The 21,295-nt window shown below is 33.4% G+C and overlaps 2 protein-coding genes across 2 annotated transcripts; both read left to right on the top strand.

The window, feature by feature from the left end:
• The first annotated feature begins 4,234 nt into the window (after nt 1-4,234).
• On the top strand, nt 4,235-11,992 carry LOC132544066 (uncharacterized). Its single transcript, XM_060207633.1, has 7 exons — nt 4,235-4,277; nt 5,104-5,194; nt 5,677-5,757; nt 6,478-7,589; nt 9,072-9,101; nt 11,133-11,213; nt 11,784-11,992. Exons 1-7 carry the CDS (start codon nt 4,235-4,237, stop codon nt 11,990-11,992), a joined length of 1,647 nt encoding a protein of 548 aa, XP_060063616.1.
• Nucleotides 11,993-17,393: 5,401 nt separating this feature from the next.
• On the top strand, nt 17,394-20,468 carry LOC132544051 (uncharacterized). The gene is made up of 5 exons (XM_060207618.1): nt 17,394-17,508; nt 17,773-18,047; nt 18,434-18,893; nt 19,316-19,495; nt 20,141-20,468. The coding sequence occupies exons 1-5, from the start codon at nt 17,394-17,396 to the stop codon at nt 20,338-20,340; spliced, it is 1,230 nt and encodes a 409-aa protein (XP_060063601.1). The 3' UTR covers nt 20,341-20,468.
• Nucleotides 20,469-21,295: the final 827 nt, after the last annotated feature.

Genomic DNA, 21,295 nt, shown 5'->3' with positions numbered 1-21,295 from the left:
TACAAAATTCTAAATATAGCATACATCCGTATTACAAATCAATGTGGTATTTGTATTTGTGTCACCATAACAAACGTGATATATTTGAATTAGTATTTCTCTGATATCTATCATTTACCTGTTTGGTCAAATACGTTTCTACGCAAAAGACAACCTGTCCATGTGATATAAACAGTGATTTCACGTTACGATCAAACAAACCCTTCTCTAAGTGTGGTTATTGTAGTTTATATAACAATGGTCAGATCAAACTATTTGTTTGTTGGGTTTACTGTCCCGTTAAAAGCCAAGGTCATTTTCATGGTCTCGTTGTTATAGCTCGTGGCTATCTTACTGGACAACATACACGGGACCAGATGAATAACACCCAAAGTAAAAAGGGTAAAGTGGCTTGGGGAAAGACGAAACCACACTGAAATTATTCATCAAAAGTATTCATGGTTCACTGATAATTATTCATCAAAAGTGTTCATGGTACACTGAAATCATAAATCAAAACATATATAAAACATGCCAGTATGATTAAATTCATTCCATTGCTCAAAAGAATATATCTAACATTAGAAAATTATAGTAAATATTTGAGTGTATGCAAGTATGATTGTGTAGTTATTGACAAGTTAGTGTTTACTTTCCGCTACAGGAGTGTACATGTACATTGTACTTAGCAATACGTCATCTGTGTGTATGTTGTAACCGATACGTCAAAAAGACTAGGAACTGGAAACTTGACACTTGGGTTTTCCCTTGAGGTTATGTAGTCCAACGTGTTGTGACAAGGACATGTTTAAATGTTCTTACCACCAACACAAATTCCATTTCAAATCAGAATATAATGATTTTTATTTATCTGGATCTGTATAAACAGAATTGATGATGTCTATCTATACAGACATGGAAAATCTGTGACAGGGAAAGAATATAACTCACTGCATGACGTAAGAGAGGAAACATTATGGAAAATCCCTTGCAGATCTGGGTTGTTTACCAGGTGCCGTCTGTTTATGGGACATTGAAGAGACCAAGAGTTTGGCCATTGCAATGCAAGGTCGTTGGCAATGACTTAGATTGAACAGATACAGAATTAGAGGTTTTCCTCCAAGTCCTCTTATAAACAGTCATCGATTGAGACATCAAAATAAATCTTCTAAACCTGCTGCAACACTAAAAGATCTTGACATTTTTTCGTTCGAATTTTACCCTTTCACTCGTTGTGTCCCTATTGACAACCGTCTTCGTAAATGTGTCTCTGACTATTGAAAAGACTGTACACATCGTCAAATTTGGATATACATTTTTTATGTGATTTTCGAACGGGCTAGACAATGCAATGTTCCTTGATAAACACACCATCTTGTTTTGACGTAGCACGTATACCACGAAACTGTTTAAAGTGTTTAACATTCAAGTGTCTACAAACAGAAAATCACTTTACATTCAAACACACTTATGTACCCGTGGTATTGACAAATAACTCCATATCAATTCGATTACCACTCCACCATCTGCATGTTGAAATAGACAACAAGACATGTAATAAGTCACATGAACTGCTAAATTAGACGTATAATGATTAATGAAAGTGTGGATATATCTATATATATTTAAATAGGCATTATACATTTCTATGAGGAAATTGATTTTTTTTTCGAATTGATAGCGTAATAATATACATCTATGTCCAAAGCTAACAATTCTTTACAGATCAGGATTTGAACCCCAAAATTGGTGTGTGAAAAAGGAGAACTGCAAGTCTTTTATGGTACTTAATTCTCCTTCAGTAGGTGGTTGATTTTAAATCCAATGATTAGGCAGTAAAATATTGTCTTTGAAGGAAATACAAAATCTGCACTTGTGAACTCATTCGCACAGACTTTGATCATTTAAGTATATTAGCTGCAATGCTTTATGTAATTCTTTTGTTGACAATGTGATGCATGTATGGTATGTAATGGAGTTAATACAAGACGTTTATTTGTTTACACGTAACAAACCTTTAAAGTACACATGTTTTATGTATTGCTGATTATACGATCGATTGGTCTGTCGGTCATGTCATTTCAGCTTCGGATTGAACTTAAGATTATAAACGTTGTGTCATTTAGTTATCATTTACAAGTTTACTCGTGATACGTCTAATAATAATGTGAACAAAATCACGAGCCACCTAGTAACGTAAATTCCAAAGAAATACCAGAAAATTCAAAATATTAATACATAAGGAACAATTGTCATTATTTAGAATGTATTTATAAGGCATAGATTGAACACAAACTGCTATATCGGTTTCTCAATTTCAGTTTATGATTTTTGAAATCACTTTCATCCATATCACTTTTTCAGGAGCGATATTAATACCATATGAGACACGTTCTATCCGAGTTGCCTTTTTTCATATCACACACTCATGTTATCAATCCTGAGTTAGATTTCATGGGTTTGATTACCTATCAGTAAACATTCCCGAACAGTAATAAAGGACCAAAAACCGATTTAATGACCTACTTGTAAGGTTATTAAGCTTGTAAAGATATTAACTTGGAGTTATTGACACTTGATTAATTCTGTATGTATTTCAGGATTACCAGTGGTAGCGCTAAATCATCTGGCAAGCCTCGCATCGATTCCACACCTTCCCTTCCTCCCGCCAAACAAAATGGCGGACTGGTTACGTCACATGACGCCAGCCAGAGCAGTAAGCCACACAGTCCAGAAAAGTCAAAGAGGTCCACAGCAGACGTAAATACACAGTCTATACCGAACATATCACAGAAAAACACAGGTACGTTTCCATGGCAATAATAAATAAAGAATAAAGTAATAAATGTTTATTGATTCGTGGTGCTCAATTTTTAGGACAGAATATAATTTCACAATCTTCAGTTTTTGAATAAAGAATATACTTCATTTCAAGGAGTTTAACGATTTTAAACCCATAATGAACAAAAAGTCAATATCGAATAAGGGAAGATCATCTTTCAGAGTAATACTACATTGGTAGTGTTTTAAGCAAGTATGTTATCCTCTTCGGCCACTTGTAGAATTATAAACTGACTCAAACACTGCGGTGATAAAGAAACAGCATCTAACTATAATTGACATGACTTCAGGTTCAGGAAACCAATCCGCCACAATAGTGTATAGTAGGCAAAAATGTCTCAACAAAAGATGTTGTATAGGTCATAAATGTCATCTACAGTTAATGAAACTGTAGGCTGGAATACGAACAAACATTATTTTGTTCCAGATCTCACCAATTGTTCACTGTATTTCACATCAAACAGGTACTTGTCAAAGGTGATCATGACGCCATTTAATAACAAATTTATGTAATGGAAATGGAACTTGTATCATTTATAGTTTTTAAACGAGCATTATTCAAAATCCAACCTATACTTTTAATCTAGATAAATCATCTACATCATTGAGGCGGACGAACCGAAAAGGTTTGTATATGCACGAAAGAACATTTTCTTTTGCATCACAGCAATATTCGCCTGTATATTATACCAATATACAGCGTTTTCAAACCTTTGTCACGTGTGAGAAATGAAGACTAAATATATGTAAAACATTAAATAAATCATTTCTGTAAATTAGCCATCGGACTTACATAAGGATGGACACAAACATAGTTTGGTCGTTCATACAGTCTTAAAGACATCATTCATCAAAGATATGGAACACAAACGTAATCATACCTTAAACGAAGCTACGAAATATCTCGTTTTTACAGTGATTACAAGTGATCAGTTTCCAACGATTCGTGAACATGTTTGATAATATTTAAGTTAAAGTTACTGTTTTGATATTTACAATGGAAGCATATACTAGTGTATACATATCTTACGAAATGTTTATTCATCAGAGCATAAACAGACATATAGGATCAGTCACTGACTTGTTATTTTCACAAACCAGATATTAATAATGTGTTGCCCGATACATATTACGTTTGTTCCTGTGTGTTGTTTTGCTGTAGATGACACTCTAGCAACCCACCAGCCACCTACCTCACCCTCTAAAACAAAGAGACCAGATCACCTACCATCCTCGCCTTCTAAATCAAAACGTGATGATAAACTGCCTTCCTCACCTTCCAAAACTAAGAGAGAGGACAAACCTCCTTCATCCCCTCTCAAAGAAAATCTTTCCTCTATTGACCAAAACAAGTCGGGAAAATCCACTACTTCTAAAAGTGATGGTAAGTACAGTAACCATATTGTTAAAAAGAATGCCTCGCAGCACCATGCCAGTGTTTTCGTCCATTGAGTTAGGTTTGAGTATCTATTTTCAACAATCAAGCCCTTGTAGAGGAGGTATCTTTGTATGCATAGTATTTTACAACTATTTAATATTTCATAGAATGCTTTCAAGTTATTGTCACATATATACGTCAAGCACTTATATATGCATATATATATATATATATATATATTTGCTTAAATGGACATTCGTACATTCAATATATTTAACATATTATGTGACATTCTCAGTTTCATTTCCCTTTTAAATATTTTGCTTTAATGAAATGAACGAAACGGATTTCGCATATAATAGATCTAACATAATTACTCATGCGTTCTATTAAATCGGAGCCTTACTCTTTTCCTACTGTAGTTGTTAGAAATTAGTTCTCTATATATAGGTGTTTACTTGGCCAAACAATTAATTAATCTGAAAAGTCACATTATCAATTGCTCTCACTCAGTCCTCCAATCACAATTTACACTATGTATTACTAGTGATTGATTTGGACGATGACTGACTAAGCTTCGATTCAATAGGAAACCTTGTATTATCCAACAGCATTTCCCATCATCCATTCAGGCTAAGAATTTAATGTTGATGGAAGCAAACTACTGGCTGTTACAAAAAATACTCCTTTTCAATATGAACATCTCCACTATATATGAAAAATGGTCTAAACTATTATAACAAGCACAATAATCATGTTCTTCGATTACTGGAAATAGTGCCATAATCAAATTTAACATTTTTATTCTTGTAAAGGAAAGGTATCTTTTTATATAAACATGAAATAGATAGTCATGATTCTCATTTACTATTACCAATGGATATTATTTAATGTTTTCTTTGTAGCTGCTACAGTGAAATCCCAATCGAATAAAGAAAACACCAAACCAACACAGGAGCCAGCGCAACAAACGTTGGTTAAAGAAAACGTTCAAAAGTAACTTTACTTTTCCTAATCAAGTTCATAAATTAATTTCGTGATAACTCCTAGTTCGTCTACTTTGTATCTATGATAAGTAATTAACAGATAGAGGGTAAATGCGAGTCAACAGATTATAAAACAAACAATGTAGTACATGCTGTGGTGTATGCTATAAGAGTTCTGTTCGGTATTCCACGTGGTTTAGCATAACTATATATTACTGATTATAGTAGTAACATGTTACAGAACAATTACCATGCTTTCTATCTCGTGTAACCCAGTGTCCAACTAATAGGTACCATTAAGTTTAATACTGTACAGAGATGAAGTTATGTGAAATACTGTATAGAGATGAAGTTAAGTGGAATACTGTTTAGAGATGAAGTTAAGTTGAATACTGTATTGAGATGAAGTATAACTGTTACTTTATAGAGATGACGTTAAGTGTATCAATAACGACTAAGATAAAGTACTAACTCCATGGTTTGATTTTTCAGGAATAATGGAAAGTTCGTGGCAACCTATACTAGGACACGCCCAGAAAGAAAAAAAGAAAACAATAAAATCGACAATAACAAGTAAGTGTGTACAATATACAGGACGGACAGGTAGAATGCTTGTAAGTTACACCGTCAGTCCATTCTAAAACGTGTTCACTGGCGCATGTGCCTTAAACAAATAAAAATAAATTATCTTGTTTTCAAATTTAAATTACTGATCGGGCACAATTTCATTAAGAGAATTGCTTTCGATTATATAAGTGAGAACACTGATTATAGATTTGAGGAACGTACTTCCTAACGACATGGAATATTATTGGTCTATCATTTTATTTAAACTGAATGCAAAAAAGCCGTTCTAGATCATTTGAACATAAAATACAAGAATAGCCTAATCACCAATAGTGATGAAGTAGCAAATGTAGCCATATACTATTAGTGCAGTGCAATGTGATATCAAGTTGATTCTGAAAGAGAGAATTTCGAGAAGAGGTAGTTGGTCAGAAATTCCACTTTATTCTAATAATTCTTGCTTAGTATGCATAAAATAGTCGCAATACAGTAACTTTCAATAAATCATAAGATACCTCACCTATTTGTAATTTCATTCCAATTTATACGATACATTTTCTGAACCATCAACAAAATGTATTGCCAATTGCATGAATGAAATTACAACTTAGTTTAGAAAACATCATGTTCACATATTTGAAACAATCATGCAGCGTTTCGATATCTTAATTCCAAACGTTTATTGCTTCAAACTAGAGCTACATAGAGGTATGTTTCGTATTTCAGGGAACGAGTTGATGTTTCACCACAGTCTAGAACTACCGACGATACAATCACAGATAGTAATGTGTCGAAAGGGAGTCCGTACCGGTGGCATGCACCTGCACGAAAATACGAAACTACGCGTCAAAATCCACCGGTGAAACCAAAGGCAGTGACTATAAACTCAGACTCTGCGTCCTCACGGACAACCGGAAGTAGTAACAAGCCACCAGTGTTTAAACTTAAATTACATAAAAAACCAATGTATTCTAGAGACAAAAAGGCAAAGGAAAAGGAAGTAGTTATAACACCTAGAACCCATAAATCATCACAAGACTCTTCGAGGCCAAAATCGTATCATTTAGAGAGAGATAAATCTATTTATAGAACTAATACTTATCTATGGGAGGAAGAAAAGGCTGAACTAACATATCAGCCCTCGACAAATACACAGACTGATGTAATGATGGCTTATACTGGTGAACCAAACACAAGAGAGGCATTGAAAAGTGCTAGTGGTAAAAAAAGGCCGAAGGAATTCAAAAAAGCATTTACAGTGTTCGCTACGAGGTCAAAACAGCCGCCATGGCATGAAAATGAATACGTTCTCAACAGGCGGGAGGCGCAAATCTATCAAGGTATTAAACAGGTATACGATAAACCTACTGCGAAGAAAGCAAGACAACGAGAATTTATGAAGAAACTGGAACAGTTCCAAGTCGAAATGGCCAAACATCAGATGAATGAGTTACAACAAAAGGAAACAAAAAAATATATGGACAAGATGAGACAAGCGAATCAACTGAAGGAGTTGCGACAACGATTCGAAGACGAGGCTTGGCATCGTTTCCATACACAATATGTTACGTCACGAGTCCTTGAGCACGAAAAAATGAATAGATTCCAGTATGGTCTTCCAGAAGAACCTGACGGTGAACCAGAATATGCAGTGAAACTCAAGCGGAAGAAAAAGAACCCAAAGGTTATCATCGACGGGAAACAATTAAGCAAAATAAATAAAAAGAGATTTTCAGACATGTTTGATGTTAATACTGGACCACAGTGGAGCACAAACAGCAAAGATCCCAGGATGGAGGGGATCGACACAGTCGTTTTAGATGTTAAAGATGATGAAGGTAAGTTTTATGGTGTCGCCATCACCACTTCTTAGTAAATAGCTCAGGACTCTTAAAATCTAAATATAAATCAAACTCTCTACATTTGCAGTTATCAAATGCTCGTTGAAAACATCACAAGTTTGGAAACATTTTGTGTTGTTCGTATATAATCAAATGTTAATCAACCAGATACCCACTAGAAAGATTGAGAGGCAGCAACGTCTCTTCTTTTAACACACGTGTAAAGAATAAAAGGATGTTAGATATTATTCTATTACATTAGTTTTAGGTTGTGAAAGAAGAATCGGACGTCGGCTATGCATGTTTATTAATGAAACAATGTAATTTAATAACATTTTCAGAGGACAAAGAAAGGTAAATTTGTGCCGTGGTGAATTTTGTTGGGTTTGTCATTTGTATAGTACAGAACATCGTACAGATATATGTTTATTGATATCTGCCATTTATCATAAATCACATGTCGCCACTGTTTTATAATCTACACCTCAGTTAAATAGATGAACAGAAAACTAAATTTTTGATACTCTTATTTCGTAAGAATTTTTAATATACCCCCGTTAATTCGATGCTCAAAATATCAGATGTTTGGAATGATATAATATATATGTGGCCAATCTAAATATATCTACCTAAAAATTTTAATCTAGATCACTGAAAGACTGTTAAATGATCCAATTTTGAACCCCACATTTATCTTGTCAGCTTCAGTGTTCGTACTGCCTATACTGCCATAAAATCATCAATTATCCAAATTTACGAATGTTTTTCACTGTCTTGTCAATAACAAGACAGAGAATGAGATAATGTTCAACTTATATAAGGTTGTTGATTTCACATACACTATGTACATGTATCACCATGGTGTTCTTTCATGTACAAGTTCATGTTGAGATGCTGTTTCGATGTTGTAATTAACACAATGATTGTTAAATATGTTAACTATATATACGTATGGCCATGAAGAAACAGTGTTTATAGATATGTGTTGGTGAACTGGCTTTCATTCATGAATATAATAATTGCTTGTTGATTTTAAACGTAATAAGACTAATAATTGTATATAATAACATCAGATTGTATTGATTGTGGTCCTAATTGTAAGATAGAACACTACATATTTAATTTGTAATTACGAGTAAAAATCATATTGCTAATAGTCGTTTATGCATCTTAATCTCTATGGCAACAGTTTTTTTTTTTATTGATAAGGATATAAAATAATGTATCCCATAGTTTTATACACATGTATATTTCATACACGTACCTTATGAATATTCTAAGTTTTACGGGTAACATTCTTGTTTTAGTTAATTGCTTAAGTTATCTTGATCAGAATCAGCGTATTGTTTTATTATTACTTCCTATAACAAGTTAAATTTATTTAAACTTTGCCATGCATTTAATGTTTGAAATGATATTTATTTGCACGTACCTAAGCAACAAAGGGCTAAGCCGAATGGTTTGTTTATTTATCAATAGGGGGCGTGATAATCGCGCCAAAAGAAGAAGGTAAACATACAACGTCTGCGTGTCACAAACTCTTCTCAATCTGAGTGACTCATTTCACTATATAATTAACGTCTTCACATAAAAAACATAATCTTGTTCAATTTGTCGAGTACATTATCTAGTTTTCTCTATATCTATGTATTTACTCTCTGAATCATCTAGATCCGTTTAATCTGTTTAGTCATGGTTCAGTATTCGTTTATATTCTGGCATCTTTCAACATACCTGTAGTAAAAAACACGAAATATTGGCAGAGAAAGATATTTCAATGTAAAACCGAATGAAAGAGTTGCACAAAAGATACAGCAAAAAATATGTCTTCTTGACGATCTTTTTTTTTTTTTTTTTTTGCGAATTTATATACAGCGTTATGCATATTTTATCTATCATATGTGACAATGTATTTTGTCTTTGATATATCTCGTATTGGAAGTCACCATCATATTTATTAATGAACTTCCTGCGTTCAGTGATATACTATATGTATATGAACAAGGAGTCAGTTTTTTTGACCTTCAGATTCTTCTGCTTTGTTAACTTGTTCTAAATAAGTTATTCGTGTTTCATTTTACCAACATCACTTCAAACTGATTTAAATTAAGATATTACTGTCTTTGTCATTTATTCTTTCAATGTCTGCCTAGATATTCTCTATTCTATTCTATACTGATATTGATATCCTTCGTATAAACTAGCTTTGAAATTATATAAACGCAACTCCTTTCTAATAATCATTAGTTGAGAACTTGTAAACTACTTCGTCGTTACCATCGACGGACAACTTCAGTGTATGAAGAAAATCAGGTGTACACATGTTTGATAAGGAATCAAAAGCTTGGTGATAGCCGAGTGCACTATCCACTGCACCAAGTTATCATACTGTATGTGTTTACTCCATCATGCGGATGTTTTATCGAATGATGAAATTCACTGTATTACATTACAATTATGATTGCTCACAATATCATGTTCATGTTCACTCACAGCAATAGTGAATGTCACACATAGACAGAACTCTACTGTTTGTATCAACTTTCACTTTCCATATAACTTGCTTTGTAGAATTTCTAACAAATACAACTAAAACATACAAACCATCATGAATATGAAAAAAAGGCTTAAATATATATCAAAAGTGAAAATTGTAAAAATTTGATGATATGTTTATTGGTAGCATAATCCACATATACATGTATATATATTTTTTAATCAAAACAACATGACAATATGAAGGTAGTGTATTTAGCTCTTACGTCAATAAAATGTGTCGAGTCATCCATAAATACATGTCATTTTCTAATGCATTATTTATCGTATCGTGCTACTTTACATAGTTAAAACACGGTTTAATATATTCCCACACTTCACAATATGAGAGGTCAAATGCTTTATGTGAAAGCCTTACAAGGGTGCAATTAAATCCATAGTAGAATAGCATTCGATAACAGGTTTTTAACTGTAAAAGACCGGTTTGTGTCAAAGATTTCAGTGTATTCGTCAATTTAAAAATGTGCATTAGTTTTCATACATGTTTGTACATTGAATCATGACTATGGCAATCTTTTTGCCAAAGACTTTTTTTCGAGTCATTGTCTTTTAGGGATAAATGACTATATAATACAGTCGTACAGAGACATGTCAATTAATTTATTCACGTATATTTCAACACTCTGCACCTTGACGGCAGTCTAGTTTTTTTATCGTGGATAATTCACATACAATTCAATATAGCTATTATATGAAACATAATGTGCTTGTTCTCTTTGAGAGGTATAAAACATTGCTTATTGCTTGTCAAAAACTGTTCATAACTTTTTTTTAATAAACCAAAGAAAACATTTCAGTGTCAGACATGAAAGTGGTTGATTTTTACTCCTGATGAACTTACATCACTTGTTATTGTAACATAAAAATGGAGGCCGGATTATCCGAATGACCTTACAAAACGTTCACTTCACCATGACACAAATAAGGCGACACATTTCTGGTAATTATCTATCACTTACAGTTCTGGTTCATTTGTCTTTTCAGGAAACATAAAAGAGAAGAAAAAGTTCGTAAAGGACGTGATACAGGAGGCACAGAAGGAGTTAAAGATAGTGCATGGCAATGGTAGACGATTCCAACATTTTATCTTAATCATTGACTCTCACATTAATAATAGTTTTTATGATATCTGCATTTTGGTCAGTATTGTGCAAGGCTATCTTTTGATGTATTCGACTTCTTGTCTGTAAAGATAGCTCTATGTGCCTATATACATCTCATTGCAATAACAGGATACATTATTGTCTCCATACGGAAATAAATCAAGTTTTTGTGTCGGGATGTTATTGTATTATTAATAGTATTGAAGTTATCACACGGGAACGTTTTAACCCTGAACACAGTTCTATGTATGTAATTCTATATTTAAAATCACGCTATTTTCCTAAATTAGCTATCTTTACAAATATTATGGAAATACCATAGTCGTTAAAATTTTAGCACAACCAAGAATATACCACCAACGATGTTAAATTGTATATTTGTTTCGAAATACGTAATGGTGATTTCGAATTCGGGATCAAACCACTTAAGAAATATTTTTGACGCATGTATGCAGCAAAGTACTCGATAATAGTTGTATTAGCGTGTATTATCCAATACAGGTGTGTTAAGTGTAACATTCTCTCTTCATAGGTAACAATACAGGGCTGACCCCAAGGAGCCCTGTTGTAGAAGATGCTCCAACTGTAAAAACAGACCAAAGACAAAAAACTCCGGACTTTTACGCAGAAGAAAGTGAAAGCGATGATGATGACGACATGTCAGATATATTTGAGAGAGCGAGGAAGAAATATAACTTGGAAGTGGACGAGGAAGCTGATTCCGTTAGTCGTGCGCGGTGAAAGTGTGCATGAACATTTTTAAAAACCAGCTTTACCATGTGTAAAGATATTTTAAATCATTAAGTACGTTTCGAATTCAACAAAAATAAAATACATCCTTGGCATCAATATGCCTAGATAAATGTGTATCCCTTGTATTAACATGCTTTAAAACACGATATTGTTTGTTGAAAATACCGCGAAAAGATCATATCTTCCGCTTCATTATAGTATATTATGATTATATATACATAATAGTTGTAAGTAAGCATATAGGTATGATCAATAATTGACAGCTTTCGACACATTTCAAGAAGACAGTAAAATAAGTCTGTTGTTTTGAACTCCTTAATCAATGACAGATATTTGTGTTTCAGATAACACACTCAGAAAGCAATTTCTTCCATTTCTTCCATTGAAAGTTTCGCATGTTTACGACTTGTGTTTTAGGGGTTATCTCCCTTCAGAGCTTATTTCTTCGTTTCCGAACACAAAAGGAAAATGAAACGATTTACTTCCTATGAGGAGTATCTTGAGAATATAATGACACGGAGGTGAAAGTCATATGTCCCTCCTGTCACGGTGCATATTCAGGTTATCAAATATGTACTTTTTCATCATAACAAACATTGCCAAACTCACTCTCTGTTAAATGATATAAAATTGTGTTATAAATGTTAAACAACGTAATAACTTTGTCCATGTTCTATAGGTAGTTGTGGTAAGATGGGAAGGGACATAACTCCTGTGTCATTGCTTATTTTGTTGATGAATCCACTTCTGTGATATAATTAAATTAGTGCTTTATATTGGTAATGTAAGTGAGGAATGTAAGTGGGATATACATGAATGTGAACATATGAACATTTTAGTATTATTTATTTGAATTTAGTGAAAAATAGTCTAGGAACAGTTTTATCAATTTGCACAGGTTAAACGATCAGTGAGATTTCTCAATTTTCTATATCACTTTGCACCTCAGAATCATTTCACACTGAACATATAAGGAACCATTGCTGACAAAAAAAAAAACAATTAATAGTTATAAAATGTATAATAATTATGGAAAATTCCAAAATTTTTGAGTAGCCGAGAATCAAACGGTATATTTCTGTCATTTTTGTCATTAGTATCATACGATACATTTCTGAATTAAACCTACACAAATTGGTCGATAATAAATTGTTAGTGTACCTTCATACAATCTGCTAGTCAAATAATGATATCACTTGATCATTCTTTGGCTGAAAAGGAAATGAAATTAAAAATGGCGGGAAACTTATCAATGAAAATTGTTAATAATATTTCTCACAAAAAATATCTTCTACTTTGAGAGTTTAACAAATACTAATTATATAACATATTTGTTTCAATTCGACTCGTGTTTGCATTTCAAATGAGCACTTCACAATATTAAAAAACAAAAACAAAACAAAAAACACCATAGAATTTTGTAAAATATGCGTGCTTCAGAAAGAAAAGCCAGGCTATCACGGCTTTTCGGTTGAAAACAGATGTCAGCTGACTGTAGATTACACACGAAACATATACCTATCTAATGTATCATGAAGATTACTTCCTCCGATCATTGGCACAGGTAAATGACTAAAGGACTGTTTATCTATCATCATAAAATGTCCCGTCTTATTATCCTACACTCAATATTACGTCTTAGAGATATTATGTTAAATTGTTACTTCTGTATATCATTAAAATTATCACTGATCTGAACACGTGTTTGTTGTTCTTATAAACAAGCGTATACTTTCGTATTAAGAGAAAACAGAATCTGTCACAATATTTGTTTTTTATTGACTTAATTATCCTAAGTATATTAATATTACTAGTTTGAAAACGCTTAAAGGGTGAAGAAAAGACAAAACACCACACACAATATCAGTATTTACTGTCAGCTTATAACAGTACAAAGAACATAAACAGAAATAAACAAAAAAGTTACTTTTTTTTTCTTTTCGCCACAGCAGACACCACGTAGATAATGTACTACAATGTCTAAATAAAGGTTTTCAGGTGTAACTTTGGTATTTTTGTCAAATTAATACGCTCGGTATAGGCGGCACTGCGGAGGTTTCGCCTTACACGGCATTTTGCAAAGTGTATTGGAAAATTTTTAATATTTTTGTTTATTTTGACTAGTAATAAAACAAAATCCTGTACACCACGGAACATTAAACTTATCCATGTATCAGTTCCCAAGCATATCTCGAGCTGAAGTCAAGTAGAATTTCACAGCGGAATGCTCTAGCATTGAGTGTAGATCGTAGCATTAACACATGAAAATAAATATTTGCAAAAATAGGCGAACTGAATTGTGCTTCCATATTCACTGTCACTTTAGATAAGGAGTATTTCTTGCAGCTTCATAAAAGACATCAAACATAACAAGTTTATCAAAAAACAGACATGTCTTGTCCATGTACCGATAAATTATTTAAACCAAACTCCATTTCCACTACATACTCACAAAGATAATATTGTAATCGTTTATAAACAAAATATGTAACGACAAATTAATTTATCAATCTTAATGCGCTTCCATCATTAGATACAGTTACAACCAACCCACCTGATATCGTCACACGATACAAAGTGCAATTGTATAACACGTCTTGATGTGATATACGTCACAAAGTTACACATCAGCAACGAGTAAAATGTAGAGAGAACACCGGAGTGTTCACAAACAGTTCCTACAAGATCTGTTAGTTACATTATTGCCTTCACGGTGGACAGTAAGTATTGATAACTGTAGAATAGATTAGCATTTAATGTGAAGCAATCATACCAATATGTCAGAGTTTGGTAAAAACTTAAAAGGACGTTTATGTAACATCCATTAGACAAAAATATCAAATTGAATTCTGATTAATTAGTTTACTAGTATAAGATGAAATTAAAGCAAGGGTTCATGGACATCGCAAGGTTTTTTTTTCTGTGAGACCAAAACTATACCCCGAGGTGAAAGAAAAACCAGAAACTTACTATATTTCTCCAGTCAATATTTTCACAGTTTAATTATACCGATACAAACCGGATACACACTTCAAACTTTGTAAAACAATTTCTCGGTGATATTGTCAAAATCTCTCTTGGCTGAGCCTGAAAATCGACTTCAGGATAAACAAATACTCATTGTGTCTGAAATACTGTTTTAAACAATCACAACTGTGTTTAACGACTTCCCGGACAGTACAGCTGGGTTCAGAGGTCAGAGTTTTCATCATAGTACCCGCCGTGTCATTAAGCCAGAAGTACGTGATTTCCTGTAAAAGGTGTATGAGAAACACAACACCACAACACACAAACTCGAGGTAAGTTATCCCAACACATTTTTATTTCCTATGTTACTATAGTTTCATGACATTTACACTAGAATTTTAATACCAGTTGTCGGCATGACTTGGAATGATAACCTAACTTCCGTCAAAACTACTAGATCTCATAATACGTTTGTATATGTATCTAGTATGCTAGTTAATCTCTAAGTTTATAACGAGTATAAGTATATTCACACTGTCTGCAGGATGTGTTGACTTACGGATAATCATGACATTTGTATTGCTAGGTGTATACAACTACACCATCATAATAGTTACAATGTTTGTCTCTAAAGAGAAATACTTTTATATAGCAGTACATCAAAAGACAAAAACGTCACTCAACGTACCTAAAATTAGCCAATGAAACCTTGCTGACATGGAGCGTTGGAGATTTTTAGATGTCCTGTGAAAGAACAGAAATCCCCTCCACGATCTCCCATCACTGACGTCATAAAAAGAAAACGGAAAGTTTGTCATGCGCCAAATCAACTGTATAAAGGTTCCAAATACATCTTCAAAGTATACTCCATACGAATTATACAGAATCTCAGTTCAATATATACCAGTTATATCACTGCGAGAACTCCGACAGATATCGACAACATAAAAGGTAAGAATGCTATATACTGTGATATCCTATGCTCTTTGTCGGAAGATGCACTAACGAGTGCTTAAAGCACAACACAGTTGCATTATGCAGTTTACTCATTTGTATGGTTATGTTGTATCAGATTCGAAGTTTATAAAATATGCTATTCATTTTTGTTTTAATGTAATTCTTCAGAACACATTTGAGTTATGGAACGTTGTGCTTAACCAAAACGAGGTATCGCTTTTAGGAAGATCTGTTCAGTAATAAACTGCATCATTCAACACAATTAATTAATAAAATGCAATCATGTATTATATGTATATAAATACTCTCGATATTCAACTTTAAGCATCCATGTATTCATCAGATTGTGTGATATTCAGATTATGAGTAAAATTGTCCAAAAGTCATAGAATTGAATAGCATCTTTCAAACAAGATGATGAATTAGATACAATAGAGAAAAATAGTAAATTATTTAACAGTCTCGTCTTTTTATGTTACACCGGGGATGCTAATGGCCTAAATTTGAAACCTGCGAGGCAACTGCGGAAAATTCAAAATGAATTCGTAACTTTCACATACCTGTCCATTTTAAAAGGACGTCATATACAAAGCAATTAGCGCTAATTTTGCTTGCGTCCTGGAATTAATTAAGTAATACAGTATTTATTAAACTCTCAACATCATCAAATTGTGTAATAATGTCAAATTGTAATATATGTGTAACTACAATACATCTTTTATAAATGTATTTATGCACTATTTACTAAAATGAAATATTATTATAACGCTGTCGGTAATTCCTATTTCAATCACTGGTTTTTAAAATATATCTTATGCAATGCATTATATGATCCGAATGTCCATTCCCTAGTTAGGTCACAAAGGTTGTCCGCACGTGCCCTACACGCATACATTTGGGGAAAGTTCCATAAGCAATCATTTAATTTGATACCTTTGACTGACTGATCAATATGTAAAGTTTGGTCCGCTTTCAACAAATTCATGGTAAGTCTTTTATTCCATTTTAGTTTAATATACTACTGAAATAATCAACTGCATGACAATATCTATTAAACGACTTATACAACACGAAAAAAGCAAAATATAAATACCTTTAATATGTTTACTTAAACGGCTTGGTGTCTTTTATTTGTGACACTTCTTAAATTGCTATCATTCTAACCTAACTACGAAGGATCGGGATAAGGGAGCAGGCTTTGAAAGATTCAGGATTCAAATCAATAGATTCGTAGTTAAATGTTATCGCTGGGCTATACCTTGCCCTTCACTCTATCACATGGGGTCTTAACCAAATCTAGATATCTTTCATTTGACCGCTCCGCTCTTAGTGGGGGAGGTAGCGCATAGACCAAATCATCAACCTGAGATTCAGATATTTTTATTTTGTCTCGATGTCGTCGGTGGGAAAAACCACCAATGGGCCTTCCTGCAATGCCGAGCTCTGAACACGAGAATTCGTTAAAATGAAACCAAATGATCACTTATACCCTGGATTACGTTACAGAACGATGCTGCTCACACTGGTTGGATTACTAGGATTTGTTTCTTGCTCATTCTCCGGGGATCCCTCTCTTAATGGTTAGTATTTCATAATGGAATGGGCTCTTTCTTTATCTATTTATCTAGTTATTTATTCTTTTTATTTTTATTAATACTTATTTGCTTTGTCATACTATAAATAAAAATATATGCTGCATTAGAACTTTTTTCTGCCATTTGTATCGTTTCAAACGAGTATATGAAAGATGATCTCATTCTTTTTGGAGTTTTTCATCTACAAGTGAACACTTATCATAATTTTCTTTTTGTCAATTTTTTTACATTAATACATGATCTCTACAGATTCTTGGAGACGCATTCGAGTCAGAAGAGCCAATTTGCCTTACCCTACACCATCAGCTCCCATTCCTAATTTTGATTTCATGCTGTCGCACTCTGTACCTATGTTGTGTCCGTCTAGTTCACTTGGAATTGCAAGAAAAATGACTTTGACAGACGAGCAAATGTTAGAACTTCTGCATGCGAGTGGTGGAACTTTCAACCCAAACATTATGGCGACAGCTAGAGCAGCTGCAGAGCAGTTTCCGAATAGGTTACAACTGACACAATACACAGAGGTATGTATGTTGGTTGTGCATGGCAATGTACAGAACTGGTGTGTCTGAATATACAGAACAATATGATGGATAATGTGTCGAAAGGTTACTAAATTATTTCCGTTGTACATTTATTTTGAAATAAAAATAAATATAAATTTCAACATTATCATATGCAGACATTCAAATGAAAGTTTGCCGCTATCAATAGTATCGATAATACGAGTAAACAATATTTACATGCATGGTCTAGATAATGAGTTGAAATTCATCATCATTCACAGATCGATTTGGCTTCCTCATTCTGAATTTGCATAAAACTAAATTAGCAAACATCACTTTCCGAAACATGTAGCGAATTATTCTTGATAAAATCGTATTGACCATTGTGCAAATTTATTTTTAAGGGTGAGGATATAGACAGAACCTTAGATTTTGATCCTGTCACAGACAACGAGATTACCAAACGAGCATTGCTAGAAGATTTACATAAATGGTCTGCGTTAAAGGACTACTTATCAAACAAAACATTATCTGGACCTACAGAAGCTTTGAAGCAAGCAACATCGGAACCAGTGGAACCTACAACGTCCCCAGTGCCAGATCTGCTTGGAAGTGTGCTTTTAGATCCGATACTTAGTACACATGGCCGTCAACAACAAAGTGCAATAAATGACCAAACGTTAAAGTCAGAATTGGAACAAATGAAAAAACAATTAGAACAATTACTACATGGAAATTCAGTTAGTTCCGAAGATTTGAAAGACCTGATGAACAGTTTTAATATCAGTACTCATCCCCACATATTACAACGGATCAATCCCGGGTCCAGCTTTGGTCCACAGAGAGTGATACGAAGCACAGACGGTAAATCAATTAATCTGAACAGTTGTCATAAGCAGTTTGATGTCATCTTATGTGCAAAATTGTACGATTTTTTTTTATAAAAATCCATAAGATTTAAATTAAAGTAATGTCTGTCTTGTTGATATCGTTTTATAACTCTTCTTTTCAATGACATTTGACATTTGTCCCAAATACATCTTTTTATCCTTATAGTAAAAGTATTTTGTAAATGTTTCCAATGGCATAAACACAACGCTGGTTTCGCCATTTCAAATCCTCTGGATATCTCCAAAGCAGCACTTTATCATTTGGAGTATTTCCAAACATATTTGCAAATCCATATTATCCTAACCATCGTTTTTGCCGATAGTTACTTTTTTGTGACCTATCGCATCTCGTCAATATGTAAATATATTGTATGCTATTTTTCGTTGATGACATAGGCTCCACGTCAGTGATACAATACTGCCGTCAGAAAGGCAATGCTACAGCTGATGGATTTCTACACATGTGTGACGAGTGTGCTGCTACTACTACTTTATCCTCTGAAAAGTTTCCGCCATACCTGAACGAAATCGTCTGTGGACAAAATGACAAGACATGTCTAACGGTCCGAGGAACACGTAAGTCACATTCATTTGGCTAGTTTAGACATGATGTAATTTTGTTTATTGTTATTGATCTGGGACATTATTGCCCACTCTGGGTATCCATGTGTGATGATTTAACAATCCAGAAAGTCACTGTCTCGTACATTACATAACCAGTGCTAGGACGCTTCATTCACACTGGTCGTTTTTCTTATGACGATGACAGTCTAGTCATCATAACGTCCTACTTAAATCTTCTGCTGGTTGTGTACTAAGAACTTCCATTTAACTGACATTACAAAAATGTTGTGAAAATTACTTTTACTTTTTAAATGTGATGAAAAAAATGCATTTAGTTTTCTTTTACAAACACTGAAAGTTACAACCGATGTAGGATCTTCCGAGAAGAATAACGTAGATATTTGATCTTTTGTCAATTCCTTAACATCAAGATATTCCCCATTGTTGTCTAAAATTCAAAGAAAATTTTTTGAGATAAAATCGTTATTGCAAAGAGAATATTTCATTGCTACGACAAACCGAATACGTAATAGTTAAGGGTATTGCTTAATGATAATGAGATCTTCTAAATTTAGTAGACTTTTTTTCTGTGCTTCCAACAAATTGATCCTGTGCCAATGACAATTTGAAATAAGGGATCTGCAATTGTTTTTACAGCTCATGGTGCCTGTAAACAAAGCTTTGTATACGTAAATATGTTACGGAGACGACCAGGCGGATGTCGTATGATGATACAGAATGGCCAGCAGATTTTGATAGGTGCTTGGGAGGTGTATACACAGAAAGTACGATCAGGATGCGAGTGTTTTATCAACCGACAGTCTCTTTTCGCAAAGTACATCAGACCCATTGGTTAGGAACATTGCCCATATGTCAAATGTAAATTCTAAATGTTAAGTGTTAAGTTATTCGTCAGAAGTAGCGATGTGACAATTGTTTAAAATCACAATGAGACAACCAAAAGCCTGCGAGGAAAAACTAGACTTTGCGCCAAAGAAGGCATATTTTGAAAGCATTTGTATATATATATTTGGTAATGCATATTTCAATCAAATGCTTACTTATAAATATAGCTCTTCCATAGTCACTATCAACGTTTTTCGTTTGATTTATTGCATTACGTATTATTAAGTGAAGCTACATGGTCACACATGAAGTTGTAATGTCGATGTGTTACAATCATTTAAACTCATTGTGAGAATGAGGCAAGATTTATGGTACTCTTGTAAGATAGATTCTTGCAAAATTTGTCTTGGTTATCTTTTATTTAATATCTTACTCCATTGTTAAAGTTGATACAAAAAATGTCAGTGTTATAAGATTATTGTGAAAGAGATGACATGAAGACGCATATGATGACAGTTCAAATTTCACTTTTATAAGGTAATTCGATGGATGTCTTCTTATAGAAATTTCCTAAAAAGATTTTATTTTGCATTGTACATGTGTCCAGTAAGGCCACAGGATGATTAAGGGAGATATTCATCAGTAAATACAAATTAGCCCTGACTGTTGTGGTGTTTAAGGGGTGATAAATGGAAATCTGTAGTGAGGAGGTGCGTATGTGTTTACTTTTTTATTTATTATTATTATTTTTTCTTTGAATAGTTAAGAAATTAGAAGATAATTTTTTGTGTTTACCCGATAAATGTCAGTTCATTGAATGTTCTTCATAGGAGTGTTTCTAAAGTCAATAAGTTGAAAGTGTTAGTGTTGTGGTCTAATCCAACTGATTCTCACTGAAATTAGTTTATCTAAAAGTAAAGTGCTTTTATAGTCATGTGTTTATTTCAAATGAATGACAAAATGTTG

Source organism: Ylistrum balloti, unplaced genomic scaffold (assembly GCF_031769215.1).
Source record: "Ylistrum balloti isolate Yb309-2 unplaced genomic scaffold, AGI_CSIRO_Ybal_v1 Utg369778, whole genome shotgun sequence".
NCBI classification, from domain to species: Eukaryota; Metazoa; Mollusca; class Bivalvia; order Pectinida; family Pectinidae; genus Ylistrum; species Ylistrum balloti.
Note: the sequence above shows the minus strand (reverse complement) of the source record. Positions and strands in the feature narration are given on the sequence as shown.

Excerpts from the sequence above, each read along its gene's own strand:
- LOC132544051 (XM_060207618.1), top strand. The coding sequence starts at position 17,394 with ATGAAACCAAATGATCACTTATACCCTGGATTACGTTACAGAACGATG. Across the intron at positions 17,509-17,772 it reads CGGGGATCCCTCTCTTAATG|ATTCTTGGAGACGCATTCGA; the intron begins GTTAGTATTTCA and ends TGATCTCTACAG. Across the intron at positions 19,496-20,140 it reads TCTAACGGTCCGAGGAACAC|CTCATGGTGCCTGTAAACAA; the intron begins GTAAGTCACATT and ends TTGTTTTTACAG.
- LOC132544066 (XM_060207633.1), top strand. The coding sequence starts at position 4,235 with ATGCCTCGCAGCACCATGCCAGTGTTTTCGTCCATTGAGTTAG. Across the intron at positions 5,195-5,676 it reads GTTAAAGAAAACGTTCAAAA|GAATAATGGAAAGTTCGTGG; the intron begins GTAACTTTACTT and ends TTGATTTTTCAG. Across the intron at positions 7,590-9,071 it reads AGATGTTAAAGATGATGAAG|GGGGCGTGATAATCGCGCCA; the intron begins GTAAGTTTTATG and ends ATTTATCAATAG.